Source organism: Xiphophorus maculatus, chromosome 3 (assembly GCF_002775205.1).
Source record: "Xiphophorus maculatus strain JP 163 A chromosome 3, X_maculatus-5.0-male, whole genome shotgun sequence".
Classification (NCBI taxonomy): domain Eukaryota; kingdom Metazoa; phylum Chordata; class Actinopteri; order Cyprinodontiformes; family Poeciliidae; genus Xiphophorus; species Xiphophorus maculatus.
In genome coordinates this window covers 22,672,208-22,684,608 of record NC_036445.1, presented here as the reverse complement: position 1 = coordinate 22,684,608, position 12,401 = coordinate 22,672,208, and the positions used below count along the sequence as shown (strand labels likewise).

General features: G+C 38.3%; 1 protein-coding gene across 11 annotated transcripts in view; it reads right to left on the bottom strand.

Moving 5' to 3' along the window:
• The window catches only part of LOC102227975 (triple functional domain protein-like), a 98,343-nt gene that overhangs the window by 25,467 nt on the left and 60,475 nt on the right, over nt 1-12,401 (bottom strand). For all 11 annotated transcript variants that reach the window (XM_023330538.1, XM_023330539.1, XM_023330531.1 and 8 more), the window contains 19 exons: nt 10,169-10,288; nt 9,455-9,553; nt 9,250-9,342; nt 8,799-8,948; nt 8,578-8,692; nt 8,291-8,406; nt 6,495-6,617; nt 5,974-6,168; nt 5,481-5,596; nt 4,001-4,067; nt 3,756-3,865; nt 3,580-3,649; nt 3,196-3,285; nt 2,995-3,087; nt 2,705-2,816; nt 1,980-2,170; nt 1,755-1,856; nt 1,012-1,151; nt 370-469 (listed from right to left, as the gene is read on the bottom strand). In XM_023330538.1, coding sequence (XP_023186306.1) covers nt 370-469; nt 1,012-1,151; nt 1,755-1,856; nt 1,980-2,170; nt 2,705-2,816; nt 2,995-3,087; nt 3,196-3,285; nt 3,580-3,649; nt 3,756-3,865; nt 4,001-4,067; nt 5,481-5,596; nt 5,974-6,168; nt 6,495-6,617; nt 8,291-8,406; nt 8,578-8,692; nt 8,799-8,948; nt 9,250-9,342; nt 9,455-9,553; nt 10,169-10,288 — 2,202 coding nt within the window. The remainder of the gene's footprint in view (nt 1-369; nt 470-1,011; nt 1,152-1,754; nt 1,857-1,979; nt 2,171-2,704; nt 2,817-2,994; nt 3,088-3,195; nt 3,286-3,579; nt 3,650-3,755; nt 3,866-4,000; nt 4,068-5,480; nt 5,597-5,973; nt 6,169-6,494; nt 6,618-8,290; nt 8,407-8,577; nt 8,693-8,798; nt 8,949-9,249; nt 9,343-9,454; nt 9,554-10,168; nt 10,289-12,401) is intronic.

Genomic DNA, 12,401 nt, shown 5'->3' with positions numbered 1-12,401 from the left:
CACACACACACACACACACACACACACACACACACACACACGCAGACACACACACACACACACACACACACTGTATTAGAGCTCTGTCAGATGGGCCGTTTCTTTCACTCAACACAATCAAACACTTTTACAGGAAGTGATTTCCAGACAGTTGTCTGCATCCATCCAGTTTGCAGTTTCTGACGGAGATGTGTGACGGTACTCATCCTGACCAATCACAGAACGGCTACTTATTGACAAACAGAAATAGCATTGTGTCTTGTAATACAGGTAGATACTTAAAACTGTATGAATAATGCCCAGTTTAGGTGCTACCTGGCAGATATAAAGTTGAAGAATAATATGTGCGTGTATAAGTGTGTGTCCAACCTTGTCACTGTCCAGTGTGTTCTGGGATGTCCGGGAGGCGATAGAGATGGTATCTGGTTGGCTGCTAGCGTCTCCCTGGCTGTCTAGATCCTCTCCATCCCTTCAGGAAGACAAAAAATATCGACTGGTATTCATGACATTGAATCTCGCTTCGATACAGTGAAAAATATTCACATCGCCTGAAACCTTTCTGCACTTTACCACATCACTGCCACAAACTTCATTGTGTTTATTGGTACTTTCTGTCGTAGACCAACAATTGTTGTCAAGTAGAGAAACATAATCAATCATTTTCTAACCTTTTCATAAGTGAAAATTCCAAATGTATGTCAGGTGTTTTTATTCGGCTGTACCGAGTCAATAAAGTGTAAAACTACCTTTGCACTGCAATTCGACCAGACAGTTTGTGCACCTTCTTCAAAACTGGTTCCAATACTATGTTTTGCTTAATCACACAAAATCATCAAAATTGAAGATGGTGGCTTTAACATGACAAAATAAGTGCAAATATAAGGATTGTGAACAATTTTCAAATGCAGCTTTTGCTTTCTACACCTGCTGTGTTTTGTAATCCTGGTTATATAACTATTTTATATCTGACTGTATGTCTTTCAAGCCTGGGTCAGTATTTTCTTTGCTTACCGCCTGCCTTTGTGTTTAGCAGTAGTGGCTTTAGGGATGTGAATGGGCTCCTTCAGAGCTCCACGTAGGAGGACAGTTCTCTCCTGGATTACTTCTCTGATGTGCTTAATCCAGTCCTGCTTGTTCTCTATACTTGATGCCTGCAGGAAAGGAAATAAAATTTAAAAAAAATCACATGAAAGATTCAGACAAAGTATATGAAAAACTCCTGACAGTACTTTGGACTTTTCTGCTTTTTAAAATACAGAAAAATGCAGAACATCAGATTTTGTTCCTCAAAGAAGGAGCAAGAGCTGGTACATTTTTTCACCGAGTGTGGATGTTGACTCATGGCATTGTGTAAGCATGTAGAGAGCACAGAATGACGTTCGTTGTCAAAATTATTGTTCCATCTGATCCCACGAACTGTTTGATCTTATTTAATCTAGAGTCACTATTCCATAATCATTAGAGTCCTTTTCTATTTCACTAAGCAAACAGATACAGTGCTTGCTGCAGTGGTGAGTTATATAAGATGCTGTTTAAATTGGTGTTCTATACTTTGTGTTTAGTTAGCTGCAGCTACAGTACTGTACAAAAGGTTTGGAGTGCCACCTACTGCCATGCAGGCCAACCTCGGGGCTCCCTAACCTCCTTCTATGAACACGGCAATGAGAAGTGCAATTTAATATAAGTCTTTCAGACGACACTTTCAACTTTGAGTGATGTAAGGAAGGAAATCGCAGAACATTACTCAGTCGTACCTTGAGGACAATCTTGTTGTCTGAGGTTGGCGTCCTGCCCAGCCACAAGGCAAACTTACAAGGATCCCCCTCCACATGTTCTGTCACTCCAAGCTCTGATGTCTGTAGAAAGAAAGGAAAAAAGCACAACAGCAATTACACATTTTGCAACAAGAGAACAAGTCTTGTTGACTTACACAGCACATGTCCTAAGGATTTACACCAGCAAATTAAGGGTCTTCTTACAAAGAGCTTGCTCTTGTAGAGGTATTTACTGCGGCCGTTCGAGTCTTTCACTTCCTTGCTGAAGACCAGGGACATCTCAAAGAGAAACAGATGTCTATCACGGCCTTTCCGAATGAGAGTCTTGGGATCCCACACCTGGAAGGACTCCTGGAGTATCAGCTCCCCCTGGGAGTCTATGTTCCCGTCAAACCCTGAGAAATTAGAAGATGGAACTGAGCAAGCCAATGATCTATTGAGCTGTGCTAGTATTTGGACACAACATGCGATACTCTTCAAACCTTTTCACATCTTTTTGTGATACATCTACAAACATCAAAGTGTTTTGTGGGGATTTTATGTGACAGATTAACACATGGGGAACTTACGAGGAACGTTTTTGGGGCCGAAGGGCTAAAATTTAAATAAGAACAAGATTTTTTTTTTCTCAATTTCTATTTTTTCTTCATTGAAATTTTTTTTTCCTCATCACTACTTTGTATCGATCTATCATATAATCCTGTGGCTATAACATGAAGAAATAGGACAAAGGTTAAGAGGTAAAATTCAATTGAATGATATTGATGTTAGATTTAAATAAAATAATCTCAAGGCAGACTAATCACCAGTTAGATAACCAATAGATCAAAATGGGAATCTTTTTTTTTTTTCTGAATGAAACTGTACCAGTGTAGTGGATGCCTGTGGGGGGGGGGGTGCGTTTGTGTGTGATTTCTGATTCTACATGCCTTCCAGCATAGAGAGGTGCATGGCATCATTGGCTTTCTTTGGAACGCTGAGCATCACTTCAAGGCCATCCTTGATTTCACCTTTCCCCTCTTCGCAGCATGTCAACAACTCCTTCAGTGGAAGAGCATATATATAGACATGTTTCAGAAACCATGCTATGAACTCCAAAAGAATTTTAAGCGTGAATGTGTTTCCACTACGTTTTCCAGGTCTAGCATTTCCACTTCCAAACATAAAAACTTGCAGATGACTAATCATGTCGCCAAAATTAATTTGAAACTTGCTCTACCTTCAGAAGTAATTGATATTTTGTGATTCGTTGAACGGGCTTGATGAGGTAAGAAGAGATGGAGTTGGCAAGGCGATGTCTTTGTTGAATTTCCTGTGGATTAAAATGGAAACGTCTTAAATTAAGAGAGATATTTCTTTTTTTATTTAATGGTTTACAGCAAGTAAGTCAGAATTTCTGACAATTTAAAGCTTTACTTACGTCAAAGTAGGGTCCAGCATGTTCCAGGATGAGCTGAGTGGAGTCAGGTTTGTTCTTGCAGTAGTTCACATACATCTGGAATTTGTCAGCCTGAGTAGGAGATTTCATAAATGTGTTATAATCAAGATATGAACCCTAATTTTAATGCTAAACACCAGTTAAAACAGCAATTTATCCCCCAAATGCCCCATTATTTGAGTGAGAAATTGAAATTGAGGGAGAAATTACCAACCTGACCAAAGTAATATGAACACAGTTTTATTTTGAACATGTGTTTAAATAAAGCACAGAACCTGAAGAATTTATTGTGTTGTAAAATAATGATCATAGCTACTTGAAATAAAAACACAGCAAACACAGAATTCATTACATATGTTCACTTACCCAGGTCACAAAACAATGACCCACATCCTCTGGAAGCTGCTCATACTTCTCCAGCTCCTTCAAGAAGATACTGTTTGGAGAGGAAAAAATATTTACTCATAGATTATTAATCACCTTGCCTCTGCGAAATACAAACAATATTTCTACACATTGTCACAGATTGCTGCTAAACTGACTTGTGATGAAACTCGTAGAGGTCCTGCATGTTCCCAAAGATGATGTGTTCCTTGTTGACAATGCCAGGAGGAATCTCCTCAACACCACTGGTCATTTCCCACAGGTACGTCTGCACAAACGCAACCATATGAAAACAGTTGCTTACATACATTTAGCTGAAGCGTTAATGAACACATGTACAATTTAAGAGTGACAAATCAAGACTATAGGATTAATTAGAAACAGCATCTAAGGCAATACTCACATCCATACATTCACGTAGGTCTCTGACATATGCTTTCTCTGTTTGGATCAGCTCTGCCATTATAAATCTGGACGAGAGAAATGGACTCAATATGATAGTAAAATATGCCAAATAGACATTAATTTCTTTTTAGTTTGCTGCAGGTAAAACTAAATAAACAAAGGAAGGGAACTATATGAAACAAAGCAGAAAATAACACAAAACATTTTTAGTTTATTATAATCTTTGAATGTGCAATGTGACTGTAACATGTATTTCAAAAAGAAACACCAAGTTATTTGTTTGTTACATTATGATGAGCTGCTTTACATTTCAAAGCAGCTATTTTACTCTACTGTTTTGAATCCATGGTTAAGTGCATGAAAATATCAATAAATTACTTTATTTATATTATTTATTTTTCATAGTTTTTTGTCATGTCTATGAGCGTTTTGTGTTTTTAATCTCAAATACAATATTGGTTTCTGGATTTACCATGGTTACTGGATTACACTCCCCTGCCTGTAATTTTATTCAGGCATTATGTTTTTTTAACCCCAGCTGAGAGCGGTACAATGTTGATTTCCTATATTTTTTGCATACAGCTGGCATATAAATAACATACTTGCACCTGAGGGGGAAATCTGCCAATATTAGTTGGAAGCATTATCCTTTACGCAGTTTTTGGACTGTTATTGTAAATTGTGTAATTTGTGATGGTAGAAAGTAGACTTGTTCTTGGATGGATTCCTATGAAGGTCTCATAAATCATTTACAAGTGCCACTTTGTATTCCCAATCATTGAAAGGATTAACATTTCTGTGTTAAGTCTGAAGTCTTTAGGGCACAAGTCAAAGTCAAACCTGAAGTCTTAAATGTGATTCACATGGTGGTTACATTTGATTTGGAGATTTTATCATCAAAACTGTGAGGATTTGAGTTTTCTTTGTGTTTATTTCAAGTTTCTGTGTCTATTGAGTCTCCGTGTTGTCTTGTCTACCCCTTGATTTTTCCCAGGTGTGTCTCGTTCCCTGATTACCCTCTGTGTATTTAATGCCACTTGTGTTCCTTGTTCTTTGTTGGGTCCTTGTTGAATCTGTCTTGTAGCGTCAGATGTTTGTGCTGTTACCAGTTGCTACCAGCATTGAGCTATTAGCCTTCCGCTCATTCTGTGCTGCCTGGACTTTGGATTGTTGTGCTTTTGATCATTCAATCATCATCATCATTTCTCCATAAACTGGGCCCACTGTCTTCCTCACCACCTCTAACCTCATGACAAAAACTGTCTCTTTAGGTGGCCATCTTGTTAAGAATTCCTGTAGTTTCCCAAAGGTAGCTTAATCATCCTTTTGAAATATTTCTTGTTTTTAGGAACTAGATATAACTAAAGTTTGCTGCAAGGCTGAACACAAAAAGTAAACACATTCAATAGTCTAGAAAACTATAACTCCAAGACTCAATAGCTACCAGGTGAGCAGAAAAAAAAAAGTCGAATTCTTACTCTTTCCTTCGTGCTGATTTTCTCTTTTCCTCATTGAGTTCATGGGCAGCGTCTCTTAGCTTGACCTCTGACCCCGGAGCGGTAGCTGGGATGATGTCCAGTTGCAGCTCTTTGCTCTGAACACACAGCAGGTTGTGGTTATTATGTGGCACACAGCAGCTAGATAGGATATCCAGCTGCTGTGTGGTGTTTGCCTTCTGTTGGCAGATGTTCGCTAAACAAAGTTTGAACAGCAACGTGCAGTAAACGGACGACAATACCATCTGGTCTCTGCACACCATAAAATAAAACGCAGTAGTGGGACTGGCTGATTTAAAAAAAAAAAAAAAAAAATCTTTAAGCAACACAAAGCCTGATTTTTTTTTTGTTTTTTGTTGCCGTTAGAGTCTATTAAGTTGTCCTGATCTTATTTTTAAAACCTGGTGAAATCTCTTTGCGAGTTTCTCTATGTACCAATAATGTATGTACTCACAAAAAAAACAAAATCACTCACAGCCTTGTTTGAATCGGAAGAGATGCCAAGTGCCGTTTCCAGGCTGGTTCGATATTTGTCCATGCGGAGAGAGAAGTCCCTGTAGCGCTTGTCCACGGAGGACACCCATTTCTTTATCTCCAGGGCATGGGCGTGGCCCTTGTCACAAAACCCATCCGCCAGCTGGATCAACAGCTTCACCCGCTCTTTGGTTTGCTGTCAATAGAGGGACATTCAGGGAGGGCAGCAGAGAGGGAGGAGAGAGAGGTGGTGCCAACAGAGAAAAGGTAGATGAGGGAAAGAAAGAGTTGGGAATCATGTGTTGCTTGGTGGACACAATAGCGAGCTCTCTAACACACAATAACAGTGACACAGCAAAGAGGACAATGAAGTGCCCCTGGAAATGGGCCTCACAGTTTAGCGGCGGACTGACTGAGTGAGCACAACACGATAATCAGATAACAACAGAGAGAATCACCACAAGCAGAAACTACTTTCTCTTACTTTGCAGGAAAACCAGAAAACATAAGACCTGCACGTACCTTTGCTGTGATCTGGAAGTCTTCGTGCTCTTTCAGCAGCTCCTGCGTGTGGTGAATGCTCGACCCAGTGGACGTGTGCGTGGACAGGTAGAACTCCCCGGTGTCATGGATCCACTCCAGGGCCTGGCGAAACGACCAATCATGAGAGACGACACAGAGATTCCAGATAGCCTACGTGTCCAGCTCTGATAAGGATTCAAGTCTTAAGACAACAAGCAATCTAACAAAGTTGAAACTTTCTGAACAATATTTGAAATAAACTGAAAAGGGATTGTAAAATAAAAACGTTACTACAGAACCTACTTTTACTTTATTAAATAAGTCCTTTTTAAAAATTATAGTATAATATTTATGAAAATTATCGATTGAATATTACACTAATACTAATTATGACAATACTGATGGCTATATTATAAACATGCAGTTGTTCCACAAGAAAATGCAAATTATTTACAAAAAGAAAATAGTTTTGTCACTTTCTCTTCTTTTTAATTTTAAAATGCCCTACCTAGTGTTTTTTTTTTTTTTATGGCCTGTGTATTTTAAAACCAGGCCCTGGAGGTGACACTGCCCTGGCCTGAAATGGCAGAACTGGTCCAGTCAAACTGTGAGACCAAAAAGCATTCACACCCTGGGGATAAAACCTGGAAAGCCTTAAAATAGCTGTGTTCCAGAAAACAAGTGTGATGTAATTTCATTCTTACAGGCCAAGAAATTATGTTCCAATACTGTGTTTTCCAAACACCACAAGGGGGAGCTAAGTGTATGGAATTATACAGCAATGAGGCACTGTGGTGCGCACTACAGCAGCAATAGCTTGCAAAACTACTTCATTTCTGTAACGTTGCAGTATTCTATTTTTTTCATGTTAAAACCTAAAACCTCAGTGTATTATGTGGTGATTTTATGTGACAGACCAACAGAAAATAGTGCATTTATTTGATAAAACACTGACTGAAATTTTGAGAAGCAGGGAGAGCATTTCTTTTCAGCAATCCAAAGTCAGCACTTTTTGGCCTACTTTGCCCATCTAGTGACTTTTTGCCCATTCTTCTGTGGAAAATAGCACATGCTAAGTTAGATTAGTTAAAGAGCATCTGTCAACATCGGTGTTAAAGTTTTGCCACAGATTCTCAATTAGATTTGCGTCTGGCGTCTGAGCCTGTTTGGGGTTTTGAGTTTAATCTGAAAAAAAACCTGTAATCTTTCAACTTGTCTCCAAAACGACACATAGAAAACTGAAACTTGGACTTCTTATGCCTTTCTTTCAACAATAAGTTTCATAAAAGTCAGATTTGTTGAAAATACAACTAATAGCTGTCCTGTCAACATATTTGCCAACATGAGCTGCTGATGTCAGCTCCTTCGCTAGAGCTACTATTATTGCAGGTTTATATTCTGCACAAGTTCTGCCAAAATGAAAAAAGTCCAGATGTGAGTTTAGCTTGCGTGTGGAAATTTTCTGCACTTTAAGCAGACTTATGCAAACTCTTCTTCCATATATTTGCCTTTTTAGAGAAATGCAGGAAGTGATTTAACCGACACACATAAGCCAGTTTTAACTATGTTATCATGGCAAAACACTGCATACTCTCATAAGTGGAAAAAATACTGCACTGAACTCAGTAAAATAAATTCTTAAATCTCCTTTAAAAGCACAAATCACCCATAAGTTTTTGTCTTTCTGTCTAGTAGTCTAATTAGTCAAATTTCGCATTTTTACAAGTGTAGTGGTCATATCGCGCTAACTCCTCGATTAAACAAGAATACAGAGACACACATGCACAAGAACACACCTGCTTGGCGCTTCTTTCAAACACCACATATTGCTGGCACTGGTCCAGCCTCCTCTTCCTCATGGTCCAGAAGTGGAGGACTCTGTTCTCTCTCTGCAGCAACTCATTCAAGATATCTGATACAACAACACAAAAACATGGTTAATTCGGCATAACAACAGGATGTCTGCAATCATAAGGCTCTGATTAGGATTTTACAGGAGGAAGAAACGGTTACACAAAGTACAGAGAATTATTTTATACACAGAACACATAAATCATGAGGATAAGTATTGCTGTTTACATACTTTTGACTTGAGTCTCTGGAGCTTTTACGTGGGACAGCATGCCAGGCATGTTGACACTATTTCTGTGCAGGTACTTCAAGAACACATCGGCATTACGTCTGGCTAACGTACAGGCCTGTGAACATGAAGGGAGGAGGAAATGATCACTCATCGGATCAGCTCAGAAATCACAGAAATGCATGTGTGGGCGTTTCTTTTCACATCTGAAGTTTTGGTCTCACTTTGAGAAATGCCTCTTTCTGCTCCAGATGTTTGCTGACCATAGGGGTGACATGATCCGTCTCACTGTTTGGGCCCAGTTTGTCAGCACCACCACACCAGTCCTCCTCTCGCTTGTACTCCTGCTCGAGGCTTTCCAAAACACTGCACACCTAAAGCACGCAAACACGACGTGGCTTTTAAATTCGCTCCAAAAGTATGTAGAAATGATATTCGGCTCATTCATTGTTATTTCAAAAATTATTCACTTGCAAAGATCTGAACTGTGCACAGCTGTTTCCAATCACAAGCAAAACAAATCCTTTCAATATTCAAATAAACTAACAAAATTATATTTCTGCATTTTCTTGTGCACAAATCCCTATTCACTATTATAAATAATTGGCATAACACTCCAGTTGTCCAAGTAGCATCAAACAAGATGCCCTTTTGTGCCCTGATAGACAAAAATACCTGTTCAGATGTTTTGTAGAAAGCCACAGAGGCATTAACCAGTTTCAGCCTGTCCTCCATCTTAAGCATCAGCTGCTGCCAGTGATCCGCCACCTTCAAGTCAGACAAAACTCATCAGATTTCCAACAAAATTCTAAAACCCACACTGTGCTGCCTACACAGATTTCATTATTCTTCATAGATATACATAAAAAGCAAACCGCACCTTTTCTGCACAGTCTCTGATCATGTCCATGTCGTAGTGGTTTGCCTGAAGAAGTGCCTCTGCCTTCTGCTGCACCTGCAGTGCACTCTGGTGGGTTTTCTTCATTAAGAATGAGATAAAAACAAACTTTAAATATATAACAATGAATCCAGCATATAAAAACAGATGAATGTTTTCGAAATTTGTCCTAGGTTCATGCTGGTCCCATATTTGTGCAGTATGCATATGATGGAGCTTTTTCCATAATTCTTTCATTTTTAACTACAGGACCTATTGGGTTTGTCTTGTACTACTGCAGCTAAAAATTCTCATCCCGCACTTTTGCAAAAACCAAAACAAAAGTGGATCTTATTAGTGTGTATGGGATCTGTGAAGAAAGCAGGTCAGGGACAGGCCTGCATTAAAATAAGCAAACCTTCACTGAGTTCAAAGGAATGCAAAAGGGACACTCAATGGCAAAGACTAGGAAAGAATAACGAGTGAAAAATGAGGGAGAGACATCGAAATAAGCTATTTATAATTTCATTTGATGTGTCAATTTTATAAGGAGAGGTGCAGATTGATAAGACCCTATGGTATCTCCGAAAGAAAAAATGTTAAGAGGTGAAGGACAAAAAGCAATGGAGAAACAAAAAAATGTGTCTTGTCTATATACTGTATATATATATATATATATATATATATATATATATATATATATATATTCAATTTCACCTCAATTGCATGTTGAAATTGTTCATGTTCTTTCTGCAGCTGCTCAGCTTCTTGTAATGAACTGGCTGTGATGAGACCGGCATTGAGCATTGATTCCCCATTACGGATCCAACCTAAAACCTGCAACACACAGAGAAAGCATTTATTATTCATGCTTCAGTAGTAGTTTCAGTATTTGGTCTGCATTTTTCCATTCTCTCCTAAAAGCTAATTAAAAAGACAGCTTAATTAATGTTTTTATTTTCAGTTATTGTGTAAGTTCAAACTATCATCTAATGTTTGCATCCTCCCTCTCTCTACTTCGGCCCTGTATCCAAGTTGAAATCTCTCCGAGTGCAAACTTCTTGACACTTTGGATTTATTCTTCACTTCCACACTTTTCCCTCTCTTGGGTAATCTTGAAACCAACCGTACCACAACGACCCTGCTCCACCTCACACACATGCAGTCTGCAGCTTGAAAGATCGTTTTCCCTCATAGTTATGCCGACCTAGTTCTAGCTGGAGAGCACACTCAAAGACATTTCCCTCCCTCTGACTCAGCAGGCACACTTGCTGTGTGGGTGACGGCCAGAACCGTAGCTGACGCTCAGCTATGAAAGTGATGATGCAACCCTGACTCCTGCTTTAGACTCCTGGGACAATGTTTCCATTATGCCTGCAATGTCCTCAGGTGGCATGAAATCCATTAAATGTGCTTTTCCCGTCATACAGTCATACCACTCCAATTTTTTCCTTTCCCTCTCATGCAAGTCTGATGCACTAGCCTCTATTAATCCCTGTTTCAGCCATAGCTACCATTTATTTGGGACACGCCTATTTTAAATTACTCACACAAAGAAACCCTTACAGGTAGGACAACATAATGCAATAAAAATACATAAAAAGTATATTAATTGTTAGAGATTGCACAATTTTATCATGCAATCATCATTCTGGCACATCATTCCACTTGCTGCAATGTGTCTAGAATTTTTTTTTTCTACTAAAGTATGTTTTTGCTTCTTTTGGCTTTTGTCCAATTTTTTCATGTAAACACACAAACCATATGATTCTACTTGCCTGCATCAGTATAAGAGCTGTATTGAAAAAAAATATATATATATATATATTTTCTATAATCATTTGTTTTGCTTCGAAATGTCAGCCTGCAAAATTGCTCCAAATGAGTGTCATGTTGTAATTGTGCACAAGTACTGAATGAAAGCAAGCGGAGAATATCCGCGCTTCTCTTAAACAACAATCCCTCTTCGTCTCTCTGTGATGCCTGATGTGTTTTCTGATAAATATGTTTTGCGTGTCTAGAATTTCTGTTCTCGAAGCAGAGAAGAGGAATGAGTTCAGACACATCTTTATTGTTGTTTGGGCAATATAGGGGACAAAGAAAAAAAATCTGCAATAAAAACATTTTAGGTTTACGTTTGTATTGGCTTAGATCAATATAGAGGCAATAGTGTGGAAAATACACCTATTAATACACAGGGTCCCCATCAACAGGGTGCCTGTGGGCACTTATAGCCTCCAAAGACCGTAGTGAATGTAAAAATTGATAAATCATTAATCGTCAAGTTATATAAATAAAAGTAAACTGTCCGTATCCCTTGGTATTACACGGAACCCATGAAATAGCTCAGTTGTAAAGACACTGATGTCTTCCAAATTTGAAAAAAAATCCTCACATTTCAAAAAAATGTTCCTTCCTCATGCATGTATAAGCTTTTACAAACTTTGAACTTTGTGTCATGAATCTCTAAAAATCTGTTTAACAACTTCACCAGTTCTTAAAATTTTAAAGTCAATATTTTTTTCTAAGTTAGCATATACAGTATTTCTGATGCCAATAATAACTTCTATACTCCACATAAACACATACAAAGAAAGAAAGAAAGAAAAAGTAGGAAATAAACAAAGAAAAATAGAAACAAAAGGAGAGAAATACATAAGTGTATAAAGAAATAAGGAAAGATATACAGAAATAAAGAAAGGAGAAAAAAACAGAATTTGTTGACAAGAGCTGAGTCATGTATTGACAGTTCTGTGCAAGCAGAACATGCTGTGACCTTTTAACACACACTAACACATTCTGTTGTAATTGTGGCTTGTTGTAACAATATATTATTGGAAAGACTTTCCAATAATTAACCTAGCCTCACCCCAGTCTGAGAACAACTGTTTTTTTATTATTATCTTTGTTAGACTTCTGTGAACAGTGCAGTCATGTCCTGATGAAAAAA